Source organism: Kogia breviceps, chromosome 1 (assembly GCF_026419965.1).
Source record: "Kogia breviceps isolate mKogBre1 chromosome 1, mKogBre1 haplotype 1, whole genome shotgun sequence".
NCBI classification, from domain to species: Eukaryota; Metazoa; Chordata; class Mammalia; order Artiodactyla; family Physeteridae; genus Kogia; species Kogia breviceps.
The window spans coordinates 621,019-639,569 of record NC_081310.1 but is presented as its reverse complement, the minus strand read 5'-3'; the positions used below and the strand labels follow the sequence as shown (position 1 = coordinate 639,569).

Here is an 18,551-nt window from a genome sequence, read left to right as displayed (position 1 = left end):
TTGTACAGTTGAGCAGGTTGTTCACTGCACAAGACTGTCGCCTGAAGGGTGAGAAGGGGCTGAAATCTAGCCCTGTGCCCGCCTTGGGGCTACTTCCATCTAGAAAGGAATATCTTTCTAATTTGCTCCAAGTTGTCAATGGGCTGGCGGTGGCCCTGCCCACTTGGCCTGTGAGCTTCAGGCTTCCAGCCTGTCGGCAGCCCCCAGACCACCTCCAGGCGTTCTCCTTTCTCCACGTTGTCTGACTCTGGCCTCTCGTGCTGCCCTACTCCCTCTCTGCCCGTGGGCACTCTGCCTCTGTCCCCTGTCCCTCCTTCCTTCCGCTCTGCTGCAGACCCTGCTCTCCCATCCTGCTGGCCCTCAGTCCTTCCTGCCTCTTCTCTCAGTCTGTCTGTCCCACTCCCGCCAGCATCACTTACCGGGGGTGGGGAGGCGCCCGGAGCCAGACGTGGCCCAGGCGGCCTGCGTGGTGGCGCGTCCGTGCCCAGCGGCAGGCCCAGACCTGCAGCCAGATCGGTGAGCAGAGGATCTGTCTGCTGGGCCTTCAGAAGATGTGAGACTCGCTTCCCGTTCCTAAGCCCCCAGCTTAGGGTTGAGCCTCTTTCTTCTTCGCCTGGGTCAGGCAATTAATCAAAGCCTCCCGGAAGCCGCAGCCCCGCCCCCTGGACATGGTGCGGCCTAGCGGGTCGGGCGGCAGCTGCCCCCCGAGGACACCCCAGTTCCCCAGAGCCTTCGTGTCCACTTCTCTGCTTCAGGGATGGTGGGTGGTCTCGGGGGATGGTGCCTGCCCACTGGGTGTCTTCACATCAGGGATTCCACCTGCATCTGGGCAAGAAGTTCTTCCTGGCGTCCGCCACGGTTTCTTCTTCTGCAGTGCCTTCCCTTACTTGTTTTCAGACCTGTGAGAAAAATAGAGCAGTGAAGCCCGCCATCAGCACAGTAACCTCTTTTTGTGCTGGGAGGCGGTCCCTTTAGCTGCTCCAGGGGCCCCCGTCTGAACTTCCTCTTCCTTCTGGTGGGTGAGGCCTGGCTGTCCCTGCAGGACACTCCGCCTCCCCCTTGCCCTTCCGGAGGCGAAGGACCAAAACGGGGGGTTCCCTCTCCGATCCTCTCCAAGCGGCTGTGGCAGAGCCCCTCCCCTGTCCCCCCCGCCCACCCCACAGCTGACCTGGAAGTCTTACTCCTAGGGTCCCCGCCTTCCTGCGCTGGTCCTCCAAGGCTCTGGCCAGGCTTGGGTCACGAGGGTCAGCCCCTGCCCCGTGCCTTTTCCCACAACCGTTCGTGGGGATCCCTGTCCTGCAGAGTCCTGAAGGCTGAGAGCACAGACACACTGCCCCCCCCGCCCCCCCCTCAGGGAAGCCACAGTTCTTTCTGGTCCAGGTGTGTGGGGAGATGCCTGGAGCTCTGAGGGCACCTGCCCTGTGCCCATCGGGACAGGTGAGGTGCAGATGTGGCCAGAGCTCCCGCGTGGGGTAATGCCTAGAGAGGGGGTGGACGGCATGCCTGGCACGCAGTAGGTCTCCCTGGAGGCCCCCCCCAGTTCCAGAGCAGCCCATCCTGCAATAGGTGCTGTTCCTGGGGCTGTACCTGGCCCAGGAGGGCCCGACGGGTGTGCGGTCAGGGTGGGGCAGCTTCCTTCCTTCCTGCCCTCGGCTCTTCCCTGACCCCCCGGGGGGGCCGCCCCACGTGCACCCTTCTCCTCTCCAGAGGCCAGCAGGGAAGGACGTTCCAGTGGCAGCGGCCACCCAGGTCCTCCCTTAGGGCCGGGCGGGCAGGACCCTTGCCCAGGGCCCTGAGGCTTCAGGGACTCCCCGAGGCCCTGGAGTGGCCCCCTCACAATTTTCTGAGCACAGCTCTGGTGGCCGGGTTGGCTGGGGTCAGCAGTGCCACCTGAAGGCCCCAGACCCCAGTTTCTCTCCTTCTCGCTCTCTGACTCACTGCCGCGCGGGTCCAGGAGGGCAGCCTCCCTAGCGGATCGTGCCCCTGGCTGGCATGTCCCTGCCTTTGTGGGGTCATGTGTGATGGCGTCACCACGTGGTGCCGACACTCCGATCTGGGTGCCTCACGCTGTCTCTGTAGACACGCACACCACAAAGACGGACTTGCCCGGGCCCTGCGCATCCCCCCCTTCCCCGAAGAAACCCCGGGCTCTCGGCTGCAGACGGAGAAACTGAGGCCTGGGGAGGAAATCGTGCATTTGCCCACGTCTTTCCAGAGCAGACGGCCAGAGGATCCCGCGTTCTGCTCCCCGGCCGTGTCTCCTCTGCTTCAAAGGGTCCTCTCCAGCCCGGCCTTTTCCCCAGAGTCCCTCTGAGGCACTCTCCCAGCCCTGTGCACAACGCCCTGGGCCTCCAGCCGGGGAAGTGTGGGACAGGGCTCGGCTCTGAGGCTGGGCCCGGCGTGGCAGGCAGGCAGGCGGGCGGGTGGGGGTCCTTCAAGCTGCCTCTTCCCCTCGCAGGATGCTGCAGAACAACCTGCTGGGAGGGATCCCCGCCGAGGCACTGTGGGAACTGCGGAGCCTGCAGTCTCTGTGAGTCGGGGTGCGGGGGGGGGGCCTGGGGGCGGGCCTGGGCGCTCCTTTCCGCCTGCACTCCCGTCCCGACAGCGTGCTCCTGGCTTTTGTTTCTTCGGGGGTCTGTCGTCGTCGTCGTATGTCGTGTGTACGAGCGCGTGTGTATCTCGGGGCAGGAAGGCACCCGGACCCTGTGGAGGACTGTGGGGAGGGGACCTTCCTGAGTGGGGCCCCGGGGCCGCCGTCCTGGGGTGTCTGGCCTTCTGCCGCGGAGCCTGGGTGGGCATTGGAGGCCGCCGCCCTAAAGAAGCGTCAGGAAGGGGCTGCCTCCCCCAGCTCGCCTGCTGCGACCCCGGGGCTTTGGTGGCGGGGGAGCGTTCAAACTCAGGCACACGTCTCCCGGCCCCCGTGACCCGTCCGGCCTGCCAGGGAACGCTGCAGTTCCTGTCCTGCCCTCTGGGGGCGTCGTGGTCCTCTGGGCAGGAGTTGGGTGCACGCGGTGGGGCCCAGTGCCTGCCACCTGAACCCACTGAGTTTTCAGGCACATCTGCGTCTGAGGGGAGAGGACATAGGTAGTTGGGGGGAATCAAAGCTGGGGAACAGGACTGGGGGAGACTGAGGCTGGCTGAGTGTGTGGTGTCAGGGCCAGGCCGCAGTGTCCTGGCCTGTGGGCCCTGCAGTGGTCCCTGCCCCGTCCTCCCCTCCCCAGGACCCACCGTGCACAGAGGGCCAGCCAAGGGGGCCGGGCCACAACCCCCAGGCCAGTCTCCTCCCTCTCTGCCCAGACACCCCACTCTCCCCAGCTGCCGGTTGGCCCCGCTCCCCCATCCTCCCCCTCCCCCCATTTCCCCCTCCATCCCTGCGTGTGCTGGGCCTCTGACCCCATCGCCTCCTCTCTCTCCATTCAGGTCACAGCTGAACAGGGCAGGCAGCCCGGTGAGCCCCTCGAGGCCAAGGTCAAGGGTCAAAGGCTAGGAGGGCCCCCCACAGGGCAGACTATTGCTGGGGCGCCCGCTGAGTAGGGGCAGCCAGAAATGGGGGGTCGGGGGGAGGGGGACATTTCACCCAGAGCATCAAAGAGGTTTGTATGGGGGAAAAGACTTCCACTGGACGTCTTCACACTTACTTTGAGGTTAATGTTTTCCCTGTGACTTGTGTCTTCTGCGTGCTTGGGGACCCGGAGGGTCTTGTCTTTTACATGCTTGGGCTCCTCAGGCACTTCCCGCACTTTCTGAGACACGGAGGCCCTGCGGCTGGGAGACTAGACGGCCAGCTCCCTCCGTGGCCGTCCCCCCTGCTGCCGGGGGGAGGGGGGGGTGTCCGGAGACACAGGCCCAGCCCCCCCCACCCCCCCCCCCGTCTGAGGCTGCCGAGAGGGCGTTGCCTCTTGCGTTCCTGTGAAGACACCGCTGGCGGCCGGCTGGCTCTGGTCTGAACCGCTGGTCTCTGACGGCTGTGTGCCCAGCTGCCTGCCTCCCCGTGGGGGGCAGTTACCCCCGCCCCCGACACCTCCCGGGGTTTCACGAAGAGCAGGTACGCAGCAAATGTGGGGAGGGCCTGGGGCAGCTGTGCCGTGCGTGCGGGATACAACTGTCATGTGGTTCATTTAACTTGTTGCTTGCCCGTTCATTTCATACGTTTCTGAGGCCTTGCTGGAGAGGTAAAAGCCGAGTTTTTTGCTTCTTGAAGGATTAGTAAGTGTCAAGCGAGTGAAGGGGCAGGAAAGGACATTCCACGCAGAAGGAGGGCACACGCAGAGACTGAGAGATAGGAAGGAACCGAGCGGGCGTGGAGAACGTGCACGGGGGTGAGCTTGGCTGGCTGTGCGGGGGGCTGAGGGGCAGGGCAGGAGCAGGACGAGATCTGGAATCCACGAGAGGTGGAGGAGGACCTTGCCCAGGATTCAGGCTTTATGCTTAAGGCCCTGGGGAGCCATCACAGGACCTTCAGCCGGAGTTTGCATCGTTGCAAATCACCCTGGCGGCAGTCGAGGAGGACAGCCTGGAGACGGGGAGCTGGTGCCGGGCTCCTACGCCAAGGGAACGAGACGGGGCCGGAGGAGAGGTGGGGCAGTGGCTAACGGAGCAGCGGACTGGCTCTGGGAATATCAAGAAGCCTGGTTACCAGGGCTCTGGGCTCAGACTGCCTGGGTTCAAGTCTCAGCTCCTTCATTTACTCCCTGTAAGGCCTGCCGCTGCCTGGCCTGTGTGCTTCTCCTTTTTCAGTAAAAGGGAGGTGGTGAAAGTGTCTGTGTCCCTCGGTAGGACAGAAAGGAGCTACTACTACCACCGTGACTCCTGGGGATGGTGGTGTTGACGACGCGGGCGCCCAGGGAGAGGAAGAGTCGTATTGACCGTCCGCTCTCTGGCCTGGACACCTGGGTGGACAGAGAGGCCGGTCACCGACAGCCTGGCCTGCGGCGGGGACTTAGTGAGAACGTGTTGAACGAGTGGTGAGTCGTGAGCCCCAGCGGATGAGCCGGAGAGGCACAGGGCGAGGGGGACGCCGAGGCCCCTTTGGACATGTTGGGTTTGCGGTACGTGCCGGTGGGGTGACCAGGCATCTGGGATACGATGGAGCGCGGTCACTCTGCCTTCAGGACGTCGGAGTGTGCGTGTACCTGTGTGTGTGTGAGCACGTGCGTGTGCACGTGCTGGGGAGAAGGGGGGCATCACCCTACCTGAAGGTCCTGTTGGGTGGGTGTCACATCAGAGTGAGGCGCTGTCCACCTGACTCAGGCCCCTCCGTCCAGGAGCAGCAGGCCCAGAGTGCCGGGCTCAGCGGGGAGCGGGGAATGGCCTCCGTGGAGCGCCCCGCATGCCCGCGCCACGTGTGGCGTCACGCCCGCGTGATCCGATTCCTCCCTCGCGTGCCCCCGTGACAGCGGCCGTCTCTGCCATCAGATGAGGGAACAGAGGCTCCGCGGCTCAGGGCCTCCCGCGGTCAGAGCTGGCACCTGGGATGGCAGGTCCACGACAGCCAGGCCCCCGGGGCTCAGGGCCCCAGGGAAGGCTGTTTCTCGCCTCCCCTGGGCGAACTCCCACGGGCATTCCTGGACCGTCCATGGAGGTTCCGTCCCGTGGTCCACGGGACAGGAGGCGGGCGTGGGTTGGGGGAGCAGGCAGGGGATGGGCCCAGGCACGCGGCCCCCGATTACCCCCCCGCCCCCTGCATAGACGTGCTTCCTCCCCGACCGGTGTGGGAGGGCGAGGGTGGCCGTGCCAGACGTGTCACGCCAGGCTTGAGCCACTGCCAGGAGAAACCACGGCAGCCAGAGGAGCCTGGGGGAAAAGAGAAACTGGGTGGGGGTGAGGCAGGGCGGGGGTGGCAGGGGAGTCCGTGGAAGAGCAGAGAAACAGCCCAGAAAGGCCTCAGGCCTGGGCTGGGTGGGGCCCGAAGGAATCAGAAAGGCCCAGTGGCAGGATTCAATTAGGGGAGAAAACAGAAAACAGCCCCATCCTGGACACGCCGGGAGGAGCACGTCACCGCAAGGGCAGCCCCATGACACCACCGCTCTCGGCCGAGCCGGGGAAACGAGTCCAGGGCGGTGTGGACTCTAGCCCGAGACCCCCGTCAGAAGCAGCACAGCTGCCATCTGAGACACACCGGGGCCTGTGCTGGGGGAGGGGCGGGGAGGGGCGCCCGTGCCCGAGTCACCTGTGACGGCCGCGCACGCTTAGTCTCTGGGGGCTGGCGCAGTGGGTGGTCCTTCTGTAAACACGCCCGTCTCCTGGGTTCCTGCCTGTGGGGCGAGGAGGAAAGTGGCCCAGCCGTGCCACCCAGTGCACAGGCTCTTGGAGGACAGGGGTCGCAGGTCTTCCTGGGGGCTTCTGAGCAGACCCCTCTTGTTCCATATCTCTGACCCTCCTCTGAGGCGCAGCTGGCCCCCAGACCAGTGGTGACCAGCACTCACGGCCCCTCCCGTGTGTGAGCCGCCGGCACTCACACCTCGCTTCACCTTGCGGCTCCGTGGGATGGTTAGGCCGCTGACCTCGTCACCCCACGTCACAGATGAGCAAACCGAGGCACAGCTGGTGCAGGGACCCGGTGGAAGGGACACAGACAGTGCGCAGCAGAGCCGGAGTCGGAGCTCAGGCAGCCTGGTCCAGGGTCCACGCGCGCACCGTGACACTGAGCCACCCCCCGGGGCCGCGTGAGGGCGCTGAGCGGGCAGACGGTGAGCCCTGGGCAGCGGGCCGTCGGGGGCTCTGGGACCACGGTGTCTGCAGTGCATCTCCTCCCAGGGCTGGCCTTGGAACGTACGCCCCGCTGGAGGGTGCCCACAGACGCTGCTTCGGCCTGTGTCTGTCTGCACCCTGGGATTCCGGGGTTGGGCCGATGTAACAAAGTGCCAGGGATGGGTGGCTCAGGAGTTGTTCGTTTCTGACAGCTGGAGGCCGGCAGGCTGCGCTCGGGGCCGTGGTGGAGCTCTGGTGAGTGAGGGCCTCTTCCGGGCTGCGGACGCTGCCCTCGCGTTGGGGAGCAGAGGCGGGCAGAGCCTTCTCCCGACTCGTGAGGGCTCTAGCCCCTCCCACATGCCTTGCCTCCCAGTTCCGTCGTACGGAAGAGGGTCAGGTCTTCGACATACGAATTTCAGGGGACACAAACGTTCGGTCCATGACACGTGGACGGTGTCGGTTGCCAGGGGAGCCCAGGCTGCTGACACTCGGGCATCGCCATGGATCCCCAGAGGTCCCTGGTGCTGATCAGGCCCCCAGACGCTCCTCGGGAGAGGCCGTGAGGCTGCTCGTGCCTCACCATCGGCCGGCGAAGAGCCTCAGCGCCCTGTCGCCAGAACCCGCGCTGCGGCCCAGCCACGCGGAGGGCAGCGTGTGCGCTACAGCCCGCTGACCGACGGAGGCTGGGGGGCCTGGCCGCAGCGCCCCACGGGGGTAGAGGCGGAGCCGGCTGCGCATGGGGGGTCCCTGGGGAAGCGTTTTCTCAGACCTGAGCGCCGGGGGAAGGAGGAGGGCATCACGGGGACAAGGACGGTGTCTTCGGGGCAGGGGCCCGGGCAGGGAACGGCTCACACCGCCTGCAGGGACGGTGTGGAGCAGTGGTTCTCCGGGCAGGGGCCCTGGGCACCGGCGTCGGCGTCTCCTGGGAACCTGTCCGACGTGGCCTCCCAGGCCCCACCCGCACCCGCTGAATCAGAACCTCTGAAGGTGCGGCCCGCAGTCGCGTTTCCCCGAGCCCCCCACCCCAGTGGATGCTGACGCCCGGGGAAGAGGAAGAGCCGCTTATGGACGAAAGGGACCCCCCCCAGCCCCCCTGGGCGGCTTCAGATAGCAGACTCGGACGCTTGCACAGTCTGGAGGCCGCAGGCCAAGATGAAGGTGTCGGCAGGGCGGGTCCTCCTCAGAGCCTCCTCCCGTGGCTGTCGGCTGCCGGCGTTCCTCGTGGCCACGTCGCCCGTCCTCACGAGGCCCCTCCTCTCTGCTTGTGTCTCTCACGGGACACTTGTCACTGGGTTTAGGGCCCCCCCAATAATCCAGGTGATCTCACCTTGAGACCCCCTAACTTAGTTACAGCTGCAAAGACTCTTCCAGATACGGTTCTTCCGTCCACAAGTTCCGGGAGTTAGGATGACCACGCACCTTCTTGGGAGGCACCAACCAGCCAGCCCAGCCAGGGGCGTGAGGGGGACAGAGGGCCGTTGGGGGTCCCGCGGAGAGCAGCAGGGTGAGAGCTGGCGCTGAGTCAGAAGGAGACCAGCGGCTCAGCCAGGGTGGCGGCCCGTGAGTCCGCTGGGCGGGGGGGCGGCATCAGCCCAGCACGGCCCGGCGCCGGCGGGAGGTGGGACGCGGGCCTGGAGGGCTGGGCGGCTCTGGCCCTGGCGATGCCCGGGCTGCCGTGGACAAGCCCCCGGGCTGCCCCGAACTCTCAGGTGAACCGGTGGGTATGGTCGGCGCCGCCCAACTTGCCTGCCGGCCAGAGAGAACCCAAAGCCCGGCCATGCTGTGGGGCCCGGCGAGGGGTCCCCAGGGACCGCGAGGTGGCAGACGGCCTCCCTGGCACGGCTATTTCGGGCCCCATGATTATACGCTACCGTATTTGGATCTCCGCGAGGCTCCGGGAGTCGATGACCACACGCGTGTAGGGCAGAGGCTGCTTCGAGGTGGGCGGGCGGGCGGGCGGGCGGGCGCGCGGGCAGCCCCCGCGTGTGACGAAGGTCTCGACACGGGCAGTTTGGTTTCCGGAGAACTAGGAGAGTGTCCGCGTGGGCTGGGCCCTGGGATCCCGTGAGGGTTCTTTCAGCCATAAATGCTGGTCTGGCCCAAGCTGGGCCACCAAGGAGCAGTGCAGTCCTTGGCCCTTGTGGGTCTCCTCAGGCCCGTGGAGCACCTACAGGCTGCGGCCTGAGAGACCTGGGAGAGGCAGGGGCGCCCAGGGCGGGGGTGGGAGCTGGCCACTCAGACTGAGATTAGGTGCACGTGGGCCCCGGGCGGAGCCGAGAAGTGGGGTGACCGCCCGTGGGGAGACGACAGAGGCAGGGTTCCTCCCTCCTGCATTGGTGCGTCTTCCTGAGCCGCTGATGCCATTGTGGAGGCCTGGCCTGGGTTCTGGGTACGTGTGGAGGGAAGAGGGGATCCAGCCCCTGGTGTCCATCCATCTACCCATCCATCTCTCCACCCACCATCCACCTCTCCACCCACCCTTCCATCCATCCACCTATCCATTCACTTGCTTATTCAAGCCTGAAATGCCTGAGCTCAATAGTAAAACAAGAGCCTTGCCTTTCAGCAGCTCGTGCTTTGACGGGATATCGCACATCTAGACCCCTGTCCCTACCCCTTCCTACCCATACACCGTGGACTTAAGCTTCTGAGACAGAGAAGTCAGGGCAGGTGAACATGATGTAGAGTCAGTGGAGAAAAGCAAAGCAGAGCTGATGGCCGTGGTGAAGCCGTGTGTGTAATGAGAGTCACACTTGTGGTTCAGGCTTGCTGAACGCCCACTGCGGTACCAGGATCTAGGCTAATGCTCGGCAGATGTCACCTCACTCATTCCTGGTGACACATCTCTGTGGGACGTCCCATGATCTCCATTTTAGAGATGAGGGATGAAGGTTCAGGGAATTGATCACAGAATTGGTAACAGTTTGTCTGCTGGGAGCTCACCACCTCGTTTCAGAATTCCATCCCACTGAAGCCTTAGAGCCCAGAGGGAGGTGAGGGGTGGCCAGATCGCAGCCAGCAAGAGGTGGGGACAGCATCTGTGTGCCGGCCACCAGCCTTCCACTGGCTGCTCCCCTGCCCCCCCCCCCCACCTGGCCATGCAACCGTCCATCTGTCCGTCCGTCCCGGGAGAGGAGACTGGTCAGGGGCTGGGAAAGGGCGATCTTTTTTGGGAGTCTGTGAGTAATCGTCCACCTTTTTCTGGCCTTTGGTGCCCAGGTGGTGGCCAGCCGCTCGCCGGCGTGTGGGAGTCTGCACAGCAGCTGGAAAAGGCCACTTAGGGCCTCAGAGTACCAGGGGGAGGCGGCGGGTCACCGGGTCCAGGCAGGGGAGGGGACTCTCCTGGCGTCACCAGCGAGATGGGGGCAGGCCTGCAGATGCTTTTTCGCTCCTTTCTGAAAGGGGACCATCATTTTACAAGCCTCTGTGACCTCTCTGGCCAGATGGCTCTAAGGTCAGTGGTTCTGGAATGTGGCCCCCCCGGGACTCTGGCCAAAGTGGCGGCGCCCCCTCACCGGCCGCAACACCTGTGTTTGGACTTGGAGCCAGCTCCTCCCCCCGCCTGCCCCGAAATAAAACCGCCCCGCCCCAGCGGGACCTGGTCTGGAGGACTCTGTGGACCCTCGGGAGGGGTCTAGGTGGTGGGGAGGGGCGGGGGGGCCGCGCTGTCTCCAGCTGGGTGAGTCTCGAGGGGCCCTGGCGGCCCTGGAGGGGACAGCCCCTCACAGAGCCACGTCTCCCGGAGAGAAGGGGCAGGTCTGGCTCCCGGCTCCTCCCACGCACAACCTCTGGAGACTTCTTCAGGGCGCCCCACCCTGACGCCCCGCGCGGAACACAGCAGCTGTGTGGGGCTGGAGGTGACCTCGGCCCATCCCTCTCCTCGGAGCCGAGGCACCGCAGTTGGGGCCGAGACCGGGAGGAGAGGCAGAGGGAGCGCGGGAACAGAGGGAGGGGGAGCAGGAAGGGGCCGGCTCCGAGCGTGTCCACGGGACGCCACTGCCCAGCGCCTCTGTGGGCTGCGGGGCTCGGGGCTCGGGCTCTGGTGCCGTCTCGGACGCTCTGCTCCAAGGCCCCTCCAGCCCCCCCGCCCCCCGCACAGTGCCCACGTTGCTCCGTGTGTCACCTCTGGCTGGCCTCTGCGCCTCCCGGTCCCTCCCGGGGGCTCTCACCAAGGCTCAGGCCTTCCCAGCCCTCGCCTCACGGGGCCTCAGCTCTCTCTACCTGCCTGGCTTCTCCGCAGCCTCCTCTGCAGGCCCCCAGCCCATGCCACCCTGCCGATGTCAGAACCCTGGGGGCTCTCTCCCCGTCCCTCTCGAGTCTGCGCCTGCAGCGTGGGCCGCCGCGTGGGCTGCTGAAGGAGTCTCGCGTGGGTGGCCGAGCCGGCCTCGCGCTGAGCACCCCCGACGCCCCTCCTGAGGGCTTTCCAGCCCCAGCCTCTGTGTCGTCACTTTCCTGATCCACGACTTGGCGGCCACCCTGGCCCTCTCACCACTGCCCACCGTCGCCCCTGCCCGGGGTGCAGCAGCCTCCCCGCCGGTGCCCGCTTCGTGCTGGACTCATCCGGTCTTGCCCACTCTGAGTCCGACGGGCCTTAAAACACAAACCTGATCGTGTCACTCACACACACACACACACGGCCTTGAAACACAAACCTGATCGTGTCACTCACACACACACACAGACACACACACACGGACACACACACGGCCTTAAAACACAAACCTGATCGTGTCACTCACACACACAGACACACAGACACACACACACGGACACACACACACACGGCCTTAAAACACAAACCTGATCGTGTCACACACACACGGCCTTAAAACACAAACCTGATCGTGTCACACACACACACACACACACCGCTTAGAATCCCCTTGGCTCCCGACAGCCTGAGGACAAAGCTCCTGGCTGAGCTGCAGGACTGGCCGCCTGCGCCCCCCTGCCACCGCCGGCAGACCCTCTGAGCAAGTGCGTCCTGCTCCCCTGCCCGTGCCTCGGGGGCTGTGCTGCCCGCAGGAAGCCTTTTCTGCCCGGCGTTCACTCCCGCAGGGCCCCCACCCCGCACGCCGGAGCGTCCTGCTCGCCTGCTGTCACCCTCTTACTTCCCTTCTCCGTCCCCTCTGAGCTTCACGATGGTGGACCCCGTCCCTCCTTTCACTGAGGTTTCCCCGCTGCTGGTACCGTGCCTGGCCCGTGCAGGCGCTCAGGCATCTTTGCGTATAAACGTGTAAACGGACGGACGCAGACCGGGCCGTGAGGTGAGGCAGCCGGGCCAGGGGTGGACGGGTGAGAACGGAGCTGTGATTTAGGCTCCGGTGTGTCTGCTCCTTAACGTGGACCGTCCTTCTGCTGACACTTGCTGCTCCACCCCCCTCTGGAAGCTTCCCCAGAGCACCCAGGAATCTGAGGAAGGAGGGCGTCCCTGTGGGGGGAGGCGGAGGGCAGGCCGAGCTTGGACGGGAGTCGGGGGAAGACAGCAGCCGAGGGCTGGCGGCAGCGGAGCGCGGTCGCAGCCTGGCGTGGATGCTGCCCGGGCCCCGGCCGTGTGCTGCCAGGGCCTGCAGTTAGCGCCTGCATCTGCCCAAGTAAAGCACAAGTGGGAAATAAACTTGTTATTTTCTTTAAAAAACCACACAGTGCCCTCCGAAGCCAAGAATAACGTTATTTAGGATTACCTGCCCCTTTGGCATGGTCCCTGCCCCTGTGGGCAACGCGGGCCTTACTCTATGAAGCGGCTGGGCCAGGAGGGTCATAGTTTCCGGAGCTCAGGGTGGGCGGCTGGGGATGAAGAGTCAGTGTCTGGATGCGATGCATCTCAGCCGGGAGCCGGGAGGCTGGACCCCCTGCTCCCAGTCCCCTTCCTTCCTGCTCCTCAGCTGGGGCTGCAGGCCTCCTCAAGGAGCCCCCAGCCCTCTGGCCCACCTCAGCTGCCGTGGCCCCAGCCCCAGCCCCAGCGTGCTCCTCTGGCCCTGTTAACCGGCCCCTCAGCTGCACATCTAGTAATCTGGGCCTGCAGTAAAACCCTGCCTCCAAACATCCGGAGTGGGGGGAAATGGAGGGGGAGAGCACGTCTGGGGGCCGGGGGTGGCGGTGCAGAAAGCCAGCTGTCTCCCCGATTCTTAGTCCTGCTGCTTGCTGGGGCGGAATGGGTCAGACAGGCCACGTGAGGGTGGGCCCAAGGCTCCCTCAGGTCATTGGATGGCACCACTTTCATAATATTGCTCCTCTGATCAGAAACCACAGACCTCAGGGCCAGCAGGACAAGTCTTCCTATGAGCTACTCCTGCTTTCACGTCAGTGTGCCTATACCTGCTCTCTACCCACTCCAGCCAGCTCGCTTACCCATCGTGTCCCTACCTCCCCAGACCTGTCCTCGCCTACCTCCAAGCCTTGGCTGGAGCTGTTCCTCAGGCTAGGATGCTTTTCCTCTTCCTTTCTGCCAGGATTTGCCTCTCTACTGCTTGAATCAATGCAACACACCTCCTCCAGGAAGTCCTCCTAGACTGATTCCATCTGACTCTGAGCCTGCTGAGTACACTGAGTACCAGAACCAGGCATCCTCAGTTCTCACAACCAGGATGGCAGGAGGGGAGGCCCTGGCCCGAGCAGAGCAGAGCAGGAAGGATCCAGGCGGAACTCTCTTGTCTTTGCTGCTGCTGACCTGGCGTCTGCCAGCTGCCACTGGCTGCCGGGGCTGAAGGAGAATGCAATCAGAATTCACATCGGCGGGGAGGGCAGGGTGTGGGTACAGACATAGTAAATACCCTTTAGGTATTATCCACAGATCTGTTTCAGAGCCGGGGGCAGGGCGGCATGTGGTGGGGATGGGATGCTAAGTGGTGACCTTCTGGCAAGTCTGGAGAGTTCTGAGAAAGGTTGGTCCGTGCCGACCCAGGCAGACGGGCCCCTTCTTGGCCCATCTCTCCCTGGCGAGACGACCCGTGGCCTGGATCTGACTGCCCCAGCCACTTGGAGTCTGGGAGTCAGAGGGAGAAGGGAAGTGAGGCTCGGGGGCCATGGCCAGTGGCCACTCACGTCCCCCTCGGCCAAGCCTCACGTATCTGCCAACCCTGGGTGGGCTGTGTGCGGGCTCAGACTGGGCTGGGCTGGGGGCTCCCGGAGGCTCTGTCTCCTTTCAGCCGCGAGGGGGGTGTGTGATTCCAGCGTCTTTCTCTGAAATCGCTGCTGCGTGTCTTTGGAAGCCAGTTCCACCTCTTTCTAGGTGAAAGTTGTCTGCATGTCCTGAGCCGGGTTCTGTAAGCTGCGAACTGGGGATGATAAAGTGACGGCTCTGAAGCTTCCTGAGATGCTCCGTGTTCTGCCGGGAGGGTCCCACGTGCACATGCAGGGCCTTGCCGTGATGAGGCTTATTATTAGACTGACCCCTGGGGCCGGCAGGCTCCACGTGCGGGACCCTGAGACTGTGGGGGCTGGAGCGGGTGGGCCTTCACCCCCATCAGGCTTTGCTGCAAAACCAGGTGGGGTCCTCCTGGGGGGCCGGTCACCCCTGTGTGGAGTGAGTGTGAGGCCCTCAACCGCTTTCCCTCCGTGGCGGTCGGCACACGCACCAGGCCGATCAGACACCAGCTCCAGCGAGTGACCGTCAGGTAGAGGTTAGGACACGGTCACAGCAGGTCTGTGCAGGCGTGAGCATCCAGGCTGGGGTTTGAATCTGAGCTGATCTGAAGTGCAGGTCCTTCCACTCTTCTGCATAGGTGAGGAGTTTGATGGCTAGTTTCTTCTCCTTTTTTCTCTCCTTTTTCAGAGCTTTACTTTTAAAGGGCAAAACACCTGGGGAATTTAAATACCAATGGGTTCTCATGTCCAGACGCTCCCAGGACCATCTGTCCTCTCTCAGGGGAGAAGAGGTCTGGTACTTCGTTCGTGTACATCTTTCTTATCTGCAGTGTGATCTGCAACTTCTTGTGGACATGTTAACTTTTCCACATCCGTGTCAGGACTTGCAAACCCAAATTCATCCTCTGCGGCCACGATAATCTCCAGTTGGTCCAAACTAAGGTCTTCATAAAATGGGAACCAGGAGCTTTTCCGCGTCCATCTTGTCATAGTTCCCAGACGACACGGTCTTTGGTTTGGTCCAAAGTCAAAGGGGGCATCGCTGGGCTGGCAGCGTAGCTGTGAATCTACCTGGAACCGAGAGCAAGGGCCCGAAGGACCCCCTGTCATCGAACGTAAAACGCCTTGAAATAAATGCCCAAAGCTTTCAGGGCTTTAGAGAACCCCTGGCACCTGAGTCTGACTGTGGCCGTAGGATACACTGAGTCACAGAGCTGCTGCGCTCGGGGGCCTGGCGGCCGGCTTCTGAGATGAGCAGGAGCTTCGTGATGCCAGGGTCCCTCCTGGCTGGAGAAGCAGCCGGGCTGGGCTTCGCAGGTAGAGCGCAAGGTGAGCAGTGGAGAGAAGAGGACAGCCCTGCTGGGGGGTGGGGAGCGGGCCGAGCAGAGACGTGGCTGTGAACTGGGGGGCTGGGGGCGACGCTGGGCCTGGGGAAGGCGGCCTTGGCACGGGCCTGGCTGCCAGCCTGGAGGAGGCCGGGCTGCGGCGAGGCCTGGCCCTTCCGTGAGGCCAGTGAGGGGACCGTGCGGGCGGAGCCGGGACCACAGCAACGGCCCCAGAGAGGGGCCCAGAGAATGCGGCTTCTCCCGCTCAGCGCCCGGTCCTCCCCTCCCCGAGAGCCGCCCCCGCAGGCGCTGTCCCCAGCCGAACGCGACAGAGCCCGGGACTTAATTATACACTGACGTAGTTTGTTTTTAAAAAACATGTTTGTTTGTGTTCTGACTCATTGTAGAAAATTTAGAAAATACAGAAAATAAAAAGTAAATAGAAGTCACCCACGATTCTACCACCCAGACGCGATGCTCGTTAACGTGTCTGCATTTCTCTCTGAAAGCACACACCCTCACAAACGCATGCTTCCTTCATGATGTGTTAAATCTTTACAAACTGTGTTGGGGCCTGGTTTCTTGTTCCTTCAAGACCGTACTAACATAGCACCGGGGTAAGCGTTTTAGCTTTAAGTACTTTTAAAATTTGAGATGCAATTCACAGCATAAGAGTCACGCTTTAGAAGGAGACAGTTGAGTGTCCTTAGCATGTGTACAAACTTGTGCAGCCGTTAGCACTCTCTAATTCCAGCACATTCTCATCTCCCCAAAAGAAAACCGGTCCCCGTGAGCTGTCACTCCCCGGCTCCGCTCCCCACACCCCAGCCCCCGAGACCTCTAATCTACTTTCTCTCTCTCTGCATTTGCTTATTCTGGACGTTTCCTGTAAATGGAATCGTACAAAACGTAGCTTTTTGTGTCTGGCTTCTTTCGCTTAGCACGTTGTCAGGATTCACCCGGGTGTGTATTCGTGGCTCTATCAGTACCTTATTCCTTTTGATGGCTGAATAATACTCTGTTGTGTGGACAGACCACGATCTGTTTACCTGTTCCCAGTCAGTAGATGTTAGGTTGTTTTCACTTTTTGGTTACTGTGAATAATGCTGCTGTGAACATTTGTGTGGATGCGTTTTCAGTTCTCTGGGGTGTATAACCAGGAGTGAAATTGCTGGGTCACATGGTAACTCTATGCACAACTGTTTGAAGACCTGCCAAACTACCTTCCAAGGAGGCTGCAGCATCTCACCTTCCCACCAGCAATGTCTCTATGTCCGTGTCCACACTTGGTACTGTCTTTGTAATTATAGTTTCCTCGTGGGTGTGAAGTGGTGTCTCGTTGTGGTTTTGATTTACACATCCTAGTGACTAATGGTGTAGAGCATCTTCTCATGTGCTTATTGGCCATTTGTTTATCTTGTTTGGAGAAATCTCTGTTCTGATCCTTTGCCTGTTTTAAAACTTGGGTTGTCTTTTTCTGTTGTTGATTTGTAACAGTTCTTTAACTATTCCAGGTACAAGTCCCTTACCGGACGTATGATTTGCAAATATCTTCTCCCGTTCTGAGTCTTGTCTTTTCATTTTCTTGATAATGTCCTTTAAAGAACAAAAGTTTTAAATTTTGATGAAGTCCAATGGATCCGTGTTTCTTTCTTTCTTTCTTTTTTCTTTGTTCTTTTGTTGTTTTGTTTAAGAAACTATTGCCTAATCCAAGGTCAGGAAGACTTATAGCTACGTTTTACTCTAAGGGTTTTTATAGGTTTGGGTCTTCGATCTGTTTTGAGTCCATTTTTGTATAAGGTGTGAGATAGGGGTCCAACTTCATTCTTTTGCAGATGCAGATGGAGAGCTCAACAAACCATTTCATCACCCCAAAGGCTGTTTTTTGAAAAGACTGTTCTTTTACCCATTGAATTGTCTTAGCATCCTTGTTAGTAATCAGTTTTCCATAAATGTATGAATGTATTTCTGGATTCTCAATTCTATTCAGTTGACCTATACATCTATCCTTATAGACCATCCAGTCTTTTTTTTTTTTTTTTAAATTAATTAATTAATTAATTTGGTCGCACCGGGTCTTAGTTGCGGCAGTCGTGCTCCTTGGTTCCGGCATGCGTGTGAGATCTAGTTCCCTGACCAGGGACTGAACCCGGGCCCCTGGAACTCGGAGTCTTAACCACTGTGCCACCAGGGAAGCCCCTGCCCCGTCCAGCGTTGGTGACTGTAGTTTTGTAGCAAAAGCTGTGAAATCAAGAAGTGTGAGTCATCCAACTTTGTTTTTCTGTTTCATGATTGTTTTGACTATTCTGTCTCCCTTGCATTTCCATATGGATTTTTAGGATTTGCTTGGCAATTTCTGCAAAAAAAGAAGGGGGGACCCTGGGAGTTTGATAGCGGTTGTGTTGAATCTATAGATCAGTTTGGGGAGGGCTGCCATTTTAACAGTCCATGAATATGTCTTTCCATTTATTTAGATATTCTTTAATTTCTCTCAACAATGTTTTGTGGTTTTCAAAGTATAGACTTCGTGCTTTTTATTAAATTTATTCCTATTTGCGTTGATGTTATTGTAAATTGAATTGTTTTCTTTTTTTATTGAGATATAGTTGATTTACAATGTGGTATTAGTTTCTTGTGTATAGCACGATTGTTATACATATATATGCATATATATTCTTTTTCATAATAGGTTATTACAAGATATTGAATATAGTTCCTTGTGCTATACAGTAGGTCCTTATTGTTTATATATTTTATATATAGTAGTGTGTATATGTTAATCCCAAACTCTTAATTTATCCCCCCCTCCCTTCCCCTTTGGTAACCATAAGTTTGTTTTCTATGTCTGTGAGTCTGTTTCTGTTTTGTAAATAAGCTCATTTGTATCATATTTTAGATTCCACATAAAAGTGACATCATATGATATTTGTCTCTGACTGACTTCACTTAGTATGATCATCTCTAGGTCCATCCATGTAGCTGCAAATGGCATGATTTCATTCTGTTTCATGGCTGAGCAGGATTCCCTTGTGTATATATGCACCACATGTTCTTTATCCACTCCTCTGCTGACGGACATCCAGGTTGCTTCCATGTCTTGTCTGTCGTGAATAGTGCTGCTGTAAACATTGGGGTGCACACGTGTCTTTCCGAATTAGGGTTTTGTCCAGGTATATGCCCAGGAGTGGGATTGCTGGATCATATGGTAGTTCTTTGTTTAGTTTTTTTTTTTTGGGGGGGGGAGGAGAAAGTATATATATTGCTTTTTTTTTTAAACGTCTTTATTTGAGTATAACTGTTTTACAATAGTGTGTGTTTAGTTTTTTGAGGAACCTCCATACTGTTCTCCGTAGTGGCTGCACCAATTTACATTCCCACCAGCAGTGCGGGAGGGCTCCCTTCTCTCCACGCCCTCTCCAGCATTTGTTGTTTGTAGATATTTTGATGACG

General features: G+C 60.1%; 1 protein-coding gene across 1 annotated transcript in view; it reads left to right on the top strand.

Moving 5' to 3' along the window:
* Positions 1-18,551, top strand: part of LGR6 (leucine rich repeat containing G protein-coupled receptor 6) — a 96,138-nt gene that overhangs the window by 28,098 nt on the left and 49,489 nt on the right. Inside the window, exon 4 of the mRNA XM_059059247.1 lies at positions 2,459-2,530. Coding sequence (XP_058915230.1) covers positions 2,459-2,530 — 72 coding nt within the window. The remainder of the gene's footprint in view (positions 1-2,458; positions 2,531-18,551) is intronic.